This window comes from Trichechus manatus, unplaced genomic scaffold (genome assembly GCF_000243295.1).
Source record: "Trichechus manatus latirostris isolate Lorelei unplaced genomic scaffold, TriManLat1.0 scaffold00035, whole genome shotgun sequence".
Lineage (NCBI taxonomy): Eukaryota > Metazoa > Chordata > Mammalia > Sirenia > Trichechidae > Trichechus > Trichechus manatus.
In genome coordinates, this window is record NW_004443971.1 from 13,620,720 (window position 1) to 13,637,521 (window position 16,802).

General features: G+C 48.8%; 1 protein-coding gene across 1 annotated transcript; it reads left to right on the forward strand.

Annotated features, from left to right (window-relative positions):
* The first annotated feature begins 3,014 nt into the window (after positions 1-3,014).
* On the forward strand, positions 3,015-16,123 carry SYT2 (synaptotagmin 2). Its single transcript, XM_004375281.1, has 8 exons — positions 3,015-3,204; positions 4,181-4,347; positions 5,720-5,839; positions 6,288-6,455; positions 6,801-6,968; positions 8,986-9,103; positions 10,076-10,209; positions 14,980-16,123. Exons 1-8 carry the CDS (start codon positions 3,027-3,029, stop codon positions 15,193-15,195), a joined length of 1,269 nt encoding a protein of 422 aa, XP_004375338.1. The 5' UTR covers positions 3,015-3,026; the 3' UTR covers positions 15,196-16,123.
* Positions 16,124-16,802: the final 679 nt, after the last annotated feature.

Below are 16,802 nucleotides of genomic sequence, written 5' to 3' on the forward strand. Positions count from 1 at the left end.
CACAGCTGTGAGATGGGAGTGTGTGTGCCGAGTCCATGGCCGGCAGCCAGAAGGCCAACGTCACAGGCGGAGTGGCTGAGAGCTGGGGTGCTGGGAGATGCATTTGGGGAGCTACCCAGGGCCAGGCCAAGTAGGAGTTTTATTCTAAGTGTGATAAGAAGCCATTGGAGGGTTTTAAGTAAATCAGCCTGGTTGCAATGTGGAGATTAGACTGAGTGGAGCAAGAATGGAAGCTTCCAGATAGAAGGCTATTGCAGTATTCCAGGTGGAGGGGTAGGAAGTGGCCGAATTTGTGAGGAGAGTTGACAGACTCCCAGGTGCTGTCCTGCATGTGGGAGGGGAGGAAAGGAGTGGAGTCAAGGACAACCCCACGGCTTGTGGTCCAAGCGAGGGGTGCCATTTCCTGGATGAATAACTGAGCAGATGGGCCCTGAATCCTGCCCTGGCCAACTCTCCCAGCCCTGCCCCACGCCTGCCGTTTATCAAGTCACCTTCTTAAGTGTCTTCAGGATTCCCTTGTTATCTGGGCAGCTTTAGCCTCATATTTCTTGTTGGGGATGAATTTAAAGGGCTGTTCCAGGCTCTGCTGTCTGGTGTTCCCTCTTGGCAGCTGGATGGCACTCCCTCTGCTGGGCTCCCCATGATCACTGTCGTGTCTTTTGTAAGAACTTGGGGATCACAGAGCTTTATTACTGGCTGTTTTCAACTCTTTATTCCCTTCTCTCTGGAGTCATGCCCTGTTCCAGTCTTTTTTTTTTACTCACTACAGCCAGGTCAAGGAACCCTGGTAGCTCATTGGTTAGGCACTGGCTGCTAACTGGAAGGTCAGTGGTTCAAACCTACCCAGCAGCTCCACGAGAGAAAGACTTGGAATCTGCTCCCATAAACATTACAGCCTTAGAAACCCTCTGGAGCAGTTCTACTCTGTCACATGGGGTTGCTATGAGTCGAAATCTACTTGACGGCACCTAAGAACAACAATCGCCAGGTCACCAGCAGCTCTTGAAGGCTGGAGCCATCTCTGTGGGGGGTGAGGACTCAGTTAGGGTCTTAAAAGGAAGGATAGAACATTGGAGCTACTAAAACTTGCCCTCAGAAGAATCCTGAATGTAACATAGAATTAGACCAGAAGATACAATGAGAAAAGTCTTCACGTTTTACCTTTCAAATTCTCATGATGTTTGCATCCTACTCTGTAATATCAGCATGTTCGTTTTAATAAAATAAGACTTCAAATTTTGTTAAGTAAAACTGATGCTCTAAGGAGATATGCTGTTTATTCTTGTGACCTGGAGTGACCCTTGGAGTCCATGCTGTGTTCTCCCAGGGAAACACAGCCAACAGATACTTCCCGGGCATCCACTGTGTGCTTGGCATAAAGGGGTGAGGATGCTGACACGGGATCTGCCCTCATGTGGCCTGCAGTTTAGAGGAGACAAGTGCCCCCACTTTGAGAAGGAGAAATAGCTCAGTGAAGAGGCCAGGACTCGAGAGTGGCAGTTTAGAAGCTCCTAAGAATGTTGCCTTAAATGAAGACCAAGATTTATGTTCATCACAGTATTTTTACTGGCAAAATGATGGAAACCACTTGAATGTCTAAGAGTGGAATCGCTAAGCAAATTGTGTTATTACCCTGTAGTGGGATATTATTTAGCTATTTACTGATAAAAATTTTTTAATGGTAAAGGAAAATGCTTATGATAAAATTTTATGTAAAGAAAGGGCAGAATGACAAACTATATACAGTACAGTCCAACGTGTAAACATACAGACACACATGCACACACACAACATACATACACACAAACACTCAGAAAAAATGTTAGTATAAAATGTCCCAAAATGCTAACCTTACTTTTCTCTGGATGGTAGAATTATGGGTTCTCTCTCTTTCTTTCTCTCCCAAATTTTCTTCAATAAGCGTGGATTATTTTTATTATTAACAAATAACATTTATTTGATATGTTGTTGTTAGATGCCATTGAGTCAGTTCCGACTTATAGTGACCCTGTGTACAACAGAACGAAACACTGCCCAGTCCTGCGCCATCCTCACAGTCATTGTTATACTTGAGCCCATTTTTGCAGCCACCGTGTCAACCCGTCTCATTGAGGATCTTCCTCTTTTTCACTGACCCTCTACCAAGCATGGTGTCCTACTCCCGGGACTGATCCGTCCTGATAACATGTCCAAAGTATTTGATATAGGAAGGGTAATGTGTGTCCATACAGAAGGGGCAGGGCTGGAGGCTCAGAGACCTTGGGGGCTGAAGGTCTAGACCAAACCCAGGGAAGAAAGAGTCTAGAAATGGAAGTTTAGGCACCATCTTCCTAGAAAAGAGGCTGAAACAAATCCCGAGTGCATGCTGAGGGAGCCAGTGAAGAAAGAGAAGAGGGCTGAGGAGAGAATCTTGGAGACACCCATAGTTAGAGTGCAGGAGGAGGAAATGGAGCCAGGGATGATGACAGAGTATGAGGGTTACGGAGACAGGCATAAAATCCAGGCAGAGCAATGTCATTAAAGTCAAGGAGGAGAAAAGTTTAAGGAGTCCCCAGTGGGAAAACCTGGCCTTCTTCCTAGAGTTATTTAGAGGTTAGGATTAATTGAGATATATGAAAGTGATTAAGTATATAGGCTTTGAAGGCAGGCAGACTGGTTCAAACCTCAGTTTTAGAACTCATTAGCTAAGTGACCCTGGGGAAACATCCTAACCTCTCTGAGCCTCAGTTTCCTCATCTGTTAAATGGTAATAATAATGTGTTAGGTTGTTTAGATTAAATGAGATGATGCACAGAAAGTGCCTGACACATTTATGGACTAACTTAATGATAGGTATTACTATTGTTGTTTTACCATCACTGTTAATATTACAGGAAAGAGCTTTCAACTATAAAGGGATTGCTATCAATAGTCTACCTTTTGGAAAAACTTCTCTGGTCCTTTGGGCAAGGATTTCTGTGCTTGGGACTTTAGGATGTTCACCCTGCCCCCTTCCCCTCTTATCCCCAGCTCTCCCCTCCACCATCATGAGGAACATCTTCAAGAGGAACCAGGAGCCCATTGTGGCTCCTGCCACTACCACCGCCACAATGCCAATTGGCCCTGTAGACAACTCCACCGAGAGTGGGGGTGCTGGAGAGAGCAAGGAGGACGTGTTTGCCAAGCTGAAGGAGAAGTTCTTCAATGAGATCAACAAGATTCCCTGTGAGTGGACCCTGGTGGCTGAGAGGGTGGGGCAAGACTAGAGTCTGGGAATGGTCCTGTGGGCAGGGCAGGGTTTGTCCAAGTCTGGAGTGGGGGGACCAGTGGAATGTGGTTGACTGGGTTCTTTCTTAATGCTTAGATTTCAAGCTGGATTCTTTGGGGATGCCCTTCACAAAGAGGGGGAGTTGTGGTCTGGCATCAGTGCAGGGAACAATGGGTTTATGTGCCCCCAACCTCCAAGAGGAAAAGGAAGTTTTTATAACTTAGAAAACTGTCAAAAGAAGATAAAACCAAAGAAAGATGAAAAACTGTGAAACAGAAATCACTATTTGAGTTTTCCAGTGACACTTTAAACTTACTTTGTTTCGGAAGATAAGAAATAAAAGCCCCCATTGCTTTCTGAATTTCTGGCAAAGGCTGTACAGGAGACCCAGAGATCCAGCGTCGGGTGGGAGGTGGTGATTCAGAACCACGGAGAGCAGCCCAGAGCCCATCCCCAAACACCTGAAGCTAAGTCTTCTAGGTCAAGGCTACACCTAGTTTGGCCCTTCTGTCTCTGCGTCATCCCTCTCATGACTGGGTGCGTGAGGTAGGGCCAACGGGCTCTTTCTACAGCTAGGTCTGATAAGGACTATTCCATCCTCTTCTGCAGGGCCAGTTTTCCATAGATCAAACTAGTTAACGCCCAGTAGAGTCGAACTGATGTTCTTCTACATATATACCTGGTTGCCACCCCTCAGTTAGCAGACCGTATCCCCAAGGACAGTAGGCTAAGGAAAGTGCATGAGATCTTCTTGAAAAGGCATGCAAAGTATATGCATTGTACATGCAAATCACTATGAGTGTGTGGTTAAAACATATTGAGGAGTGTGGGCATTGAGGGTGATAGGCCTGACCCATTTTTTGGCAATGCTGTGGGCTCAGAAGCTGTGAGACAGGGCACTGCTGACTCCTGGGGTCTTCTCTTTGTGGGCAGTACCACCCTGGGCACTGATCGCCATTGCTGTGGTCGCTGGCCTCCTCCTCCTCACCTGCTGCTTCTGCATCTGCAAGAAGTGCTGCTGCAAGAAGAAGAAGAACAAGAAGGAGAAGGGCAAAGGCATGAAGAGTGCCATGAACATGAAGGATATGAAAGGGGGTCAGGTAGGACACCAAAGGGCTGTGGGGGGGGCCGGGAGAGGCCCATCCAGGCCTTCCTGATGGTAAAAGGTGAAACAGAGGCTTCTGGGTATCTACAGCCAAACTGGCTCCCTTCCTTCAAACAAGCTGGCTCCCCTTTTTCAAAACTTTGCATGAAGAGACGCCTCAGCCCTATTGCTCCATCTCTAGTGTAACATCATCTATAGCTTGGCTAGTGGGAAGGGGGGACTTAGTTGCATGCTAGCATGAATGTGTCCTTCAAAAGACAGAGGAAGAGGGCGGTGTTGACCCCAAAGAGGCCATTGGAGAAAAATGTTAGAGAAAGAGACAGCTCCCCGGGAAGACACCATCTGGGTAGCCCTGTGTTTTTCTGTTAGAAGGAACTGAGGGTGATATCTCATTGGAGAGATCTAGCTGGGGTGTGGTGGGGAATAAATGGAAGGAGAAGAATTGTCCTGAGACACCAAGACAGGGCCAACCTGAATCCATCTCTATTCTCGTAATTTAGTTATTTAAGTCTGAGTTCGGTTGGCCTGGAAAGGTCCTTTGATATACCGAACTTTCTCCTTTGAAGTTTACAAAGTTCCTCATGTGCTCCGTGTTTGTTTTGGGAGTTACTGGGAGAAGTCTCTTGCTTGAGGAAACAATATGGAGGGTGGAAGGTAGGGTCTGATCTCAAGAAGGAATCGGCTAGGGATCAAAATGGCCTCTGAGTGCTTGCACGTGTGCACACATGTATGTGCACATGTGTATGTGTGTGTATGTGTGCCCAGAGGAAAACTACAGTGTGTGTGTTGTGGGGGGGTTTCCAAGTATTACTGGGCACAGCCCCCCTGGTCTTACCAAGTGGCTGCAACTTGAGGGGCTGGTCTGAGCTGGGGGCTTTCTCTTATGTCACTTTTTCCCTCCTCTTCCCACCTCTGTGGACTCCCCCTGCTCCTGTCTTCCTGGACCGAACACCTGGTATGTCTTGCCCAGGATGGGTAGGGTCAGAGCTGGGGAGGTACTAGGGAGCGGGCTAGTAAGGGAAGCAGTTCCCACACCTTGAGAAATGTAAAGCATTTGGCGTAGTTGCTGGCACTTGGTACTGTGCCCATGGAAGGACAGGGGCACACCAAATACCAGAGTCGTGTCTTCCCAGCCCAGGGCTGGGGCTCCCAGGGGCTCAGGGATGGCCCTGGAGGAACAGACTGAAGATTCTGATGGGCCATGGGGAAGCAGAGTCCCCTGGACAGTGCTTCACCCCATCCCTTAGCCCACATCCAGCTCTGAGTCAGGGTCTGGCCCAAGGGGCAGGCTTCCATTGCTCCTGTGCCAAGCCAGCTTCTCTGTTCTCCCCTGTTAACGTGTGCCTCCCCTGCCCCAGCCTCCACAGGACGATGACGATGCAGAGGGAGGCCTGACTGAGGGAGAAGGTGAAGGAGAGGAGGAGAAAGAGCCGGAGAACCTGGGCAAACTGCAGTTTTCCCTGGACTATGATTTCCAGGCCAACCAGGTATCTGAGGCTGGGCTAGAGGGCGAGGTGGGGAAGGAGAGAGAGGGTGGGAGTTGGATGGGAGGGATGGAAAACACCCCCCCACCGCATGTGGCCGTTACTCCTTTCCATGGAGTGGGCCGGGTTGACACCACAGGACATATACCCCTAGACACTAATCCTGACTTGGCTGCCAGCCTGCTCTGGGGGAGGCGTCAGCCCAGGCTGACCCTGCTATTAACCTGCCCAACAACCCTGGGCTAATCAGTTGCCCTTTCGACTCCAGGTTCCCCATATGTCACTGTGAATTCCTGGGATGGCGATGGAGGCTGATCTCCTCTCCAGCACCAGCCTTCCCCACCTTGCACAGCCCACCCCTGGGGAGAGGTTGGTGGGTGCTGGGTCTGGGGCCCAATCTGGTGTCATAGCCATTCTGAGACTCAGGACTCCTCCCTCTGTCTCTCCACAGCTCACAGTGGGCGTTCTGCAGGCTGCGGAACTGCCTGCCCTGGACATGGGAGGCACCTCCGACCCTTATGTCAAAGTCTTCCTCCTTCCAGACAAGAAGAAGAAGTATGAGACCAAAGTCCACCGGAAGACACTGAACCCAGCCTTCAACGAAACCTTCACCTTCAAGGTGATGCTGCCAGCTCCCTCCCTGACCCCACTTTCACTCTGGGTTCTGCACACCTTTCCTTGGTCCTTAGCTGTAGTGGAGGACTCTGGGACCAACTCAGTCTGGAACGATGGCAGGGTGTCTACCCACACGTAAGGTCCCTACCCAGCCTCTTTGCAGCATTGGGACCCCTCCCGTCCCGCCCTTGCACTCTGCTCTCCCTGAGCCTGGATCTTCTCTGTCTACAGACTCCCTGGGAGCCCTAGACCAGTTGGAATGGACGCTGGGCCTAGGGACTGCCCACAGTGCCCCCTGAAGTTTCAGGAGTTGCTCTGACCCCTCTCTGCCCCTGACTGTGCCCTGCAGGTGCCATACCAGGAGCTGGGGGGCAAAACCCTAGTGATGGCCATCTACGACTTTGACCGCTTCTCCAAACACGACATCATTGGAGAGGTGAAGGTGCCCATGAACACGGTGGACCTCGGCCAGCCCATCGAGGAGTGGAGAGACCTGCAAGGTGGCGAGAAGGAGGAGGTGAGAGCAGAGGCCAACCCAGGCAGGAGGACACAGTCAAGGGCTGCTTGCCTGGGCTTCTGCTGCTTGGCACGATAGGAATAGGTGGGCTTTAGAGCCAAACGAGCTGCGTTAGGGTCCCAGCTCCACACCTCCTAGCTGTGCGACCCTGGGCAAGTTGCTTTATCTCTTTGGACCCAAGTTGTTCTTTTTCTTCTCTTTTTACAGATGAGGATTGAGTAGCTATGTAAAGCACCCAGCATAGTGTCGGGCATTAGTCGGCATTCAAATAAATGAAAGCACCGTTATTATTGTTACTCCAAAGGTTCTGCTATCACCTAGGGCCTCAGTTTACCCACAAGGAAAGCCGACTTTTGTTCTAAAGGATTCTTGGCACGGGAGCCTGTCCTTCCAGCAACTGATACAGCATTTATTCATTCACTAAATCTTTACTGAGCACCTGTTGTTGTGTGCCATCAAATTGATTCTGACTCATAGGGACCCTGTAGGGCAGGGTAGAATTGCCCCATAGGGTTTCCTAGGCTGTAATCTTTATGGGAGCAGATTGCCAGGTCTTTTCTCCCAAGGAGCTGCTAGTGGGTTTGAACCTCAAACCTTTCAGTTAGCAGCCGTGCACTTAACCATTGCGCCACCAGCGCTCCGTATTGAGCACCTATTGTGTGCCAAAAATTCCACTGTAGCCACTATTCCCTTCCAGGAATCAGTCATTGGTACCTAGCCAAGCGCCTGCAGTGTGCCTGGCATGGTGCTGGGCAGTAATGGAGGGACTAGAAGAGATGCTTACTTAAGACATCCATCCTTCCTTCGGGGCGCACGCTGTGGCTGGGAGGCAGGGCCGGCACACCTGAGCCAGGGTACCTGCGATGTGCTCAGCGGTGGCCCGGGGTCCTGACTCTGCGATTTGACTCAGGCAGAGTGGTGTTGAGAGAGAGTCTAAGAACCAGGAGTGCTGGGTCCACATCCTTCCCCCAGTGCGTGTGTGGGACTTTGACCAAATTCTCCCCGTCTGAACCTCGGTTTCTCGCTCTTCAAACAGAATCCTTGCCAAATGACATAATGCACGTGAAAATATTTTATAAAATGTGAGGTGCTTTTGATTGCTGTTATTATTATCACTGTTTATGTTGTTGGAAATACTAATAATGATATTAGATACTAAGTTTATCTATCAGAGAAGTTAAAATTAAAGTTAAAAAAAAAAAAAAAGAATCCTCGTCCTGTCCACATGAAAGAGTTGCGGTGCAATAGCAGAAGGAAAGGACACAAAAGTGCTTTGAAAACCACAACTCACGCCCCCGAAGGAGGGGTGGACAGGGAGAGCGCTCAGTGAGGGGGAGACATCAGGGAGGAAGGCTCTTGAGGTAGCCCTGCTCAGTCTCCCAGAAACCAAACAAACAAACTCGTCGCCCTCCAGCGGATTCCGACTCATGGTGACCCCATGTGTTACAGAGTTACAGAGTTAGTGGCTTTTACTGAGCTCTGTAGGGTTTTCTTGGCTGTAATCTTTACAGAAGCAGATCACCAGACCTTTCTTCTGTGGCACTGCTGACCTATGGATTAGTAGCCAAGTGCAAACCATTTGAGCCACCCAGAGCCCTTGAAAACGAAGACTTGGTTCCATGCCCACTCCTCCCCCTTCCCACCACCCTAGGCCTCACTGTCCTGGGAGCAAGCCAGCGGGTAGGAGCCCAAACATGTCCCGCATTGCCTGCAGATCCGCAGAGGCTCACTCACTCATTCCTGCTATGGCAGCCTGCTCTGTCCGCATCCCCTGTGGACCCTTAGCCCAGGGCTCCAGTGGGTGCTGACCAGGCACTCTCAGGGGCTTTGTTGAGCGGTAGCAGGAGGCACTGAGCTCAGAGGGGGAAATACCTTCTCAGCCTTCACAAATGTGGGGCTGGTGACTGAGGGAGGTGGGGACAAACCATTGCCTTGCTAGACTGGGCAACATGGGATTGGACCAGGCTAGAGGAAGTGGGGTTGCTGAGATGACCTTGAGTCCTCTCTCCCCCGACAGCCAGAGAAGCTGGGAGACATCTGCACCTCCCTGCGCTACGTGCCCACGGCCGGGAAGCTCACCGTCTGCATCCTGGAGGCCAAGAACCTGAAGAAGATGGACGTCGGGGGCCTTTCAGGTGCGTGCAGAGCTTTGGGCTACCATTGGGTGGCACCAGCGAGCCAGCCACCGCCTGGAGCCTTCGGTGTTGGCACGCCCCCAGTTAGAAGGAAAGCTTTCTTGTGGATGTCTCTGACCAGCTGTGGGCCCCGAGGGCAGGACTGTGGAGCAGGAGAGTCTGCCTTCCCAGCCCCTTCTTTTCTCTGAGGGTCTTCTCCCCCTTTTGGAGCTGCCTTCCCAGGTGCTCTCGTGTCTTATGGGTCTTGGAGGAAAGTATCAGATACACTTCATCCCCTAGATGGGTTAGTGACTTTCCCAGGGAAGGCTGTAGGAAATGAGCGGGGCTTAACTCAAAGCATGCCCCTCCAGTCCTGATGCCACAATCGGGGGGAATGGGGGGGGCACTTTTTGAGAAGAGGCTCTTGGCTCTGCTGGCTCTGCCCTGAAAGAGGACTCCAGGGGCAGTGCTCTGGGTTTCAGATGTACTGACAGTGACTGGGGCTGGCCCACAGCACAGGCTTCTGGTGGGAAGGTGGAGAATCAGCCCCGAACCTGTGCTTTGACCTGCGGGCCTCCGTGCTCATCCCAGCTCTGCCATTGACACCCTGTGTGCCCTTGGGCAGGGCACTTCCTTCCTTTGGACCCCCATTTGTCATCTGCCAGGTTAGGGAGATTGGATTGGATCAGGGATGGCAGATGTGTGTCATGCTTTCAGCGTGCCTCTGTCCACTGCCTCTGACAGACATCACCAATCAACCCCCACACTCTCTCCCAGGAGACCTTACTTAGACTCAGGAATTTCCCCCACATTATGCTCCAGGCAGCCACAACCAATCCATCAGAATTGATGCTTCAGGTGAAAGCTTTTTGCTATCCCTGGGCGATATGATGGCTCTGATGTCTTCTGGACTTAATGTTAGCAGGGTGTCAGCAAGGTGGGATGGTGGAGGGCTAATGGGAACCTTCCTGGGGTGGGGTTCTCCCCCCTCAGATCCCTACGTGAAGATTCACCTGATGCAGAACGGCAAGAGGCTCAAGAAGAAGAAGACGACGGTGAAGAAGAAGACCCTGAACCCGTACTTTAACGAGTCCTTCAGCTTTGAGATCCCGTTTGAGCAGATTCAGGTGCTTCAGCCCTTCGGGTTGTAGGCATGGTGCGGGGGTGAGGGAGGCAAGCATGTTTGGGGTAGGGGGCAGTGAGGAAGAGCTTTACTCAGGTGGAGGAAGGCTCTGGGTCTAATGGTGCTACAGAGGGGCCTCCTCCCAAGGGGCCTCCTCCCAAAGGGCCTCTTCCAGAGCTCCACTTTCTGTGGAGACGAACATGAACTAATTTAAAAAATCCACAAAGCATTCCTTTAGGACTTTGAGGTACGTGGTGGAGCACATGGGGGGGCGAGGGTGTATCACAGGCACCAGTGAGCTTGGGAGCTGACGTGAGGAGGTGGGAATGGCCGCCTCCATCTTACCCCAGCCCCTTCCCTACTGGGCCATCTCTGCCCCACTTCTGTTGGAGAGGCAGGCTGCTACCATTTACCCCTCTGACTCCTTTTATCTCTCCCCTCTCTCTGTTTTGAAAATTATTTTATTGTGGTAAAATATATATAGCATAAAATTTGCCATTTTAACCATTTTTAAGTGTACAATTCAGTAACATTAATTACATTCACAATGTTGTCCAGCCATCTCCATCTACCATCTAGTTCCAACACTTTTTCATCATCCCAAACGAAAACTCTGCACCCATTAAGCAATGACTCCTCATTGCCCCCCTCCAGTCCCTGGTAACCACTACTCTATTTTCTGTCTTTATGAATTGACCTATTCTAGATACTTCACATAAATAGACTCAGGCAATATTTGTCCCTTGTGTCTGGCTTATTTCACTCAGCGTGATGTTTTTTAAGATTCACCCATGTTGTAGCGTGTGTTATGTTTTCATGCCTTTTTATGGCTGAATAATAGTCCGTTGTAGGTATATAGCATATTTTGTTTATCTATTCGTCTGTTGATGCCCACTTGGTGGTTTCCAGCTTCTGGCTATCATGAACAATGCTGCAGTGAACACTGGTGTACAAGTATCTGTTTGAGTCCCTGCTTCCAGGTCTTTTGGGTATATACTTAGGAGTAGAATTACTGGGTTATATGGTAGTTCTGTGTTTAACTTTTTTTTCTCCAAATGTCTTCATTTTTATGTGTCTCTATTCCTTCGCCTCTTTTTATTTTTTTGTTTCATGTTGTAGTTTAAGTGAAAGATTACATTTCAAGTTGGTTTCTTATGTAAAAATTTATACATACATTGTTATGTAACCCTAACTGCTCTCCCTATACTGTGACAGCACACTCCTCCTCTCCACCCTTGATTTCCCGTGTCCATTCAACCAGCTCCTAACCCTCTCTGCCTTCTCATCTCACCTCTGGACAGAAGCTACCGGTTTAGTCTTATGTATCTACTTGAGTTAAGAAGCACACTCTTCACAAGTATCATTTTATGTCCCACGGTCCAGTCCAAACTTTGTCTGAAGAGTTGGCCTTGGGAATTGTTTTAGTTCTGGGTTGACAGAGTCCAGGGCTCATGCTTTTCGGGGTTCCTGCAGTCTCAGTCAGACCGTTAAGTCTGGGCTTTTTACTAGAATTTGAGTTCTGCAACCCATCTTTCTCCTGCTCCATCAGGGACTCTCTGTTGTGTTCCCTGACAGGGCTGTCATTGATGGTAGCCGGGCACCACCGAGTTCTTCTGGTCTCAGGCTGATGGAGTCTCTGGTTTATGTAGCATTCTGTCTCTTGCGCTAATACTTTCCTTGTGTCTGTGGTGTTCTTCATTCTCCTTTACTCCAGATGGCTGGGACCAATTCATGCATCTTAGATGACGGCTTGCTAGCTTTTAAGACCCCAGACGCCACTCACCAAAGTAGGATGCAGAATATTTTCTTAATAAACTTTGTTATGCCAATTGATCTAGATGTCCCCTGAAAGCATGGTCCCCAGACCCCCGCCCCTGCTACTCTGTCCCTCAAAGTGTTTGATTGTATTCAGGAAACTTCTTAGCTTTGGTTTAGTCCAGATGTGCTGAATTTCCCTGTAGTGTGTGTTATCCTTCCCTTCACCTAAAATAATACTTGTCTACTATCTAGTTAGTGAATAACCCTCACCCTCCTTCACCACCCTCGTAACCATCAAAGAATGTTTTATTCTGTGTTTAAACCTTTTCTTGAGTTCTTATAATAGTGGTCTTATACAATATTTGTCCTTCTGTGACTGACTAAATTCACTCAGCATAGTGCCCTCCAGATTCCCCCATGTTATAAGGTGTTTCACGCCTTCATCGTTGTTCTTTATCGTTGCGTAGTATTCCATTGTGTGAATATACCATAATTTGTTTATCCATTCATCCGTTGATGGGCACCTAGGTTATTTCCATCTTTTTGCTATCGTGAACAGAGCTGCAATGAACATAGGTGTGCATATATCTGTTCATGTGACGGCTCTTATTTCTCTAGGATATATTCCAAGGAGCGGGATTGCTGGATCATATGGTACTCCTATTTCTAGCTTTTTAAGGAAGCACCAAATCGATTTCTAAAGTGGTTGTACCATTTTACTTCCCACCAACAGTGTATAACTGTGTTAACTTTCTGAGGAACTTCCAAACTCTTTCCCACAGTAGCTGCGCCATTTTACATTCCTACCAGCAATGGATGAGAGTTCCAATTTCTCCACATCCTCAGCAACACTTCTTATTTTCTAATTTTTTGATAATAGCCATCCTATTTGGTGTGAAGTGGTATCTTATTGTGGTTTTGAAGTTTGCATTTCCCTAATGACTGCAGATGTTGAGCATCTTTTCATCTGCTTATTGGCCATTTGAATATCTTCTTTGGAGAAATGTCTATTCAAGTCCTTTCCTCATTTTTTAATTGAGTTGTCTTTTTGTTGTTGAGCTGTAGTGCTTTATATATTCTGGATATTAAGCTCTATTAATATTTGCAAATATTTCTCTCATTCTGTAGGTTGTCATTTAAATTTCTTGATAATGTCCTTTGATACACACTTTTTTTTTATTTTGATGAGGTCCAATTTATCTACTTTTGTTGCTCGTGCTCTTGGTGTCATAGCTACGTCTCTCCTCTTTTCCCTCTGTCCTTCCCTTCTCTGCTCCCTCCCTTTCCTCCTTTTCTTCCCACCAGCCAGTGCTGTAAGTGTTTGAGGTGATGTCTCTTTTTTGCTACTTCTGGGCAGGATTGGGACCAGGACATGTAGGACAAGAGCCCTACCCACCCTTTCTGGGAGTCAGATGGGGCCAAGGCCTTGCAGAGTGGTGGGTCTCTTGGAGTCTTGGTCCCTCCCTCTTTATAATGAGCTGCTACCTCCTCTCCCCAGGAGGGTTGGGGGACAGAGGTGCCAAGGGACTCTTCAGAGTTGGTGTCCTCTATGGAAGTTCTTCAAGGGAACAATGGACAGCTTGGCAATGATAAAGTATACTGGCCCAGGCAACTCAAATTCAACATGCCCAAAGCCAGTATAATGAGCTTCTCCACACCTTCCCTCCCAGCCAAACCTGCTCCTTCTCGATTCTTCGTTTTCAGTGAATGGCCCCGCCATCTACCCAGCTGCCTAAGTCAGAAACCTAGGAATCATCTTAGACTTCTCCCTGTCTTGGATGCCCTTTATCCTTTCTCATTTATCCAAATACTGAACATTTCCTAAGTTCTAGTCACTCCCTAGGTGCCAGAGAAACAAATGTAAAGAAGACACAGTTCTTGCCCTCAAGGAACTCACAGTCGGGGGGGTCCAGTCAGCAGGCCCTTCAAACACAGTGCGAGAACAGCTTCAATGTGCATAAACGCAGATGGCTGTGAAGCACTCAGGGATGGCTTTCCAGAGAAGCCTGGTCCTAAAGGCTCAGTCTGAGATGGCTGGGCTCAGGAGGGAGAAAAGCATTCACCTTTCCCTCAACAAATCCAACCAGTCATCCAGTCCTCTTGATTTTCTTCCCTAGACACCTCTGCAATCTGCCTCTACCCTCCCATCCCTGTTGCCACTGCCTTGGTTGGAGTATTCAATATCCACCCTTCCAGGCCCACCAGCAAGCCCCCCAATGAGTCTCCCTGATACCAGTCCCATTCCTCCTCCAGTGAGTCTTCCACCTCAATGCCAGGGTTTTCTTTCTAAAATATGTGTGTCACTCCTCCTTTTAAGTCTTCAGGAGCTCCTACTCTTTGCCTCTAGGATAAAATGCAAACTCCTTAGCTGGTCAAACCCACCCTACTGATTTCATTTCCTGCCTCTTTGTTTCTTCCTCTGCATCTCAACAGCTCTGAACTTGTTCTGTTTCTGGACACTAAATGCACTCTCACGGTCTCTATACCTCCACCCAGGCTAATCTTCTCTTCTGGAATCCTCTTCCCTCTTTTTCCCCGCCTGGAGAAATCCTCAGACTTCATGTTTTAATTCAAACTTTCCCTCTTCTATGAACCCTTTCCTGACCCCAGCAGGATTATCACCTCCTCTGAATTTCTATAGTACCTTGTGCTTACCTCTCTAGCATTACCACTTTGTGTTGTAAGTTTTTGATTATGTGTCTGTTGACCTCATTAAAGATGAAATTCCTCTTTTCACTTTTCCTCAACCCTCCCCCCTCCCACGTGCTTAACACAGTGCCTGGCGCACAACACATGCTCAGGAAATGTCTATTGGTAGAAACAGAGATTGCCTCTAAACAGTGTGGCCTCTGTTTCCATGTAAGTTCACTTAGAGCCAGAGATGGAAGCAAGGAGCCCTGCAGGGAGCCTCTCCTGCTCAATCATTTGGAGATAAGTTGATGGAGAGGGAGAAGGTTGGTCATGGAATTCCACCTCTTCACCTACCGACTCCCTCTCTCCTTTGCTTTCCCTGCAGAAAGTCCAGGTAGTGGTCACCGTGCTGGACTATGACAAGCTGGGCAAGAATGAAGCCATTGGCAAGATCTTTGTGGGCAGCAACGCCACAGGCACGGAGCTGCGGCACTGGTCTGACATGCTGGCCAACCCCCGGAGGCCCATTGCTCAGTGGCACTCACTCAAGCCCGAAGAGGAGGTGGATGCACTTCTGGGCAATCTGGGCAAGAATAAGTAGGCAGCAGTGGCTGGGACCCCGCTCCCTTCACAGACACTGACGAGATCCAGAGCTATCAATACCTCAGTTATGCAACCTTAGAGGTTTTTTTGTTTGTTTGTGATTGTGTCCTTGTTTTTTCTTCCCTTTTCTCTTTTAAAGACCAACTTCCCTCTGAAGGCTGTGTGGGGAGAGTCGCCTAATAGGTGAAAGAGAAGCTTGGCTCTTTTCATCGTCCCAGGAGCTGCCCTTGCTGCATGCCCTGTCGTGTTTCCCTCTCACTCTTTCGGTTTCAGTTACGCCTCACCCTGAGTGAGGCCCTCTTCTGGCAGAAAGTTGCAGCACTTCCTGTTTTTTAGTGTTCTGGACCAACAAAATGGCAGCACATCCTGTTTCCTGACAGGGAAGGCAATGCAGTGGCCAGTGATCCTTGTGTGTGTGAGTGTGTGTGTGTGTGTGTGTGTGTGCATATGTGTGTGTGTGTGTGTTGCTTTGAGCATCTCTCTTCATTCCTGGAATGAGCCATGGACAGTGAAATTACGTGGGAAGAGAAGTCTCTTCGGGAACCCTGAAGTGAAGAAAGTCCACTGTCTTAAGTGGGAGATCTGTCAGCTTATGGAGAATCCTGAGCATATGCCAGAAACTCCCATATTCTTTATGGGTGGCTATTTGGGAGGCAGCAAGATGTGGAGACTGGATTTGTCCAGAACTAGGACCAAACGCCTGATGCCATCATAGACTTCCTCCTGTCAGTCATTGTTTCCCCAGAAACGTGGTTTCTGGGACATTCATGGAAATAAACTACTTGCTAGACTCTTAACAGGGACTGTCAGTCCCAGGATACCACTATCATTGACAATTAATATTAAACGATGGAGAAACAGAAGTCTCATTACCCAGAAAGATAAAAATGAAACTCCTGGATCTCAACCCTCTTCCGATGGGAAACACAGACGCTTTCTCCCTTTCCAGAATGTAAGCAGTGCTGTTTATTTGCATTGACTCCCCATCATGCTTTTGCTGTGCTTCTCTTTTAATTTAAGTGGAGCAACGCTGTCTGAGCCAGAGAACTTTAAAAGGAAGGCTTAAATGTTCTTAGTTCCCCTGAGGTCCAGGTAAGAAGGAGGTGGGTGATGAGGGTGAGATGGTGGACAGATTGCAGAGATTCCCTGAATGAGACAGATGGAAGCACTGGGACTTCCCCCAACTCCCAATTCCCTGGGCCCTGCTCTGCCCTCCATGCTGGAACGCCTATGGGTAGCTGGTCACCCAAGGAGACACATGGGGGAGCCCCATCTTTCCACTCCTTAGGGAAGCTTCTCTATGAATTCTAAGAAACGAAGGATGTCCATTCCAAATGGGTGGTGGAGGAGACCTGCCAGGTTTTCTGCCCCATGCTCAGTTGTGTCTCATTCCCTTTCCACTTTTTGTCCCCAGCATTGATAAAAAGCCATATATATGTTAGTCAAGTTCACACTGAGTCCCCTTCCAACCTTCTATCTGGGCAAGAGAGACAGGTCCCCATGTGGCCAGGGGCCAGCACCACTTCCTTCGGCCCCTTTCTCCCATCCTTGTCTCCCTTCCTTCAGCCCCTCTCTTCCATCCATAGAGACCTCAGACCATTGCCA

Bases quoted from the DNA above. Each gene is read 5' to 3' on its own strand.
- SYT2 (XM_004375281.1), top strand. From the start codon at position 3,027: ATGAGGAACATCTTCAAGAGGAACCAGGAGCCCATTGTGGCTCCTGCC. The intron at 3,205-4,180 runs GTGAGTGGACCC...CTTTGTGGGCAG, and splicing joins TGAGATCAACAAGATTCCCT to TACCACCCTGGGCACTGATC. The intron at 9,104-10,075 runs GTGCGTGCAGAG...CTCCCCCCTCAG, and splicing joins GGACGTCGGGGGCCTTTCAG to ATCCCTACGTGAAGATTCAC.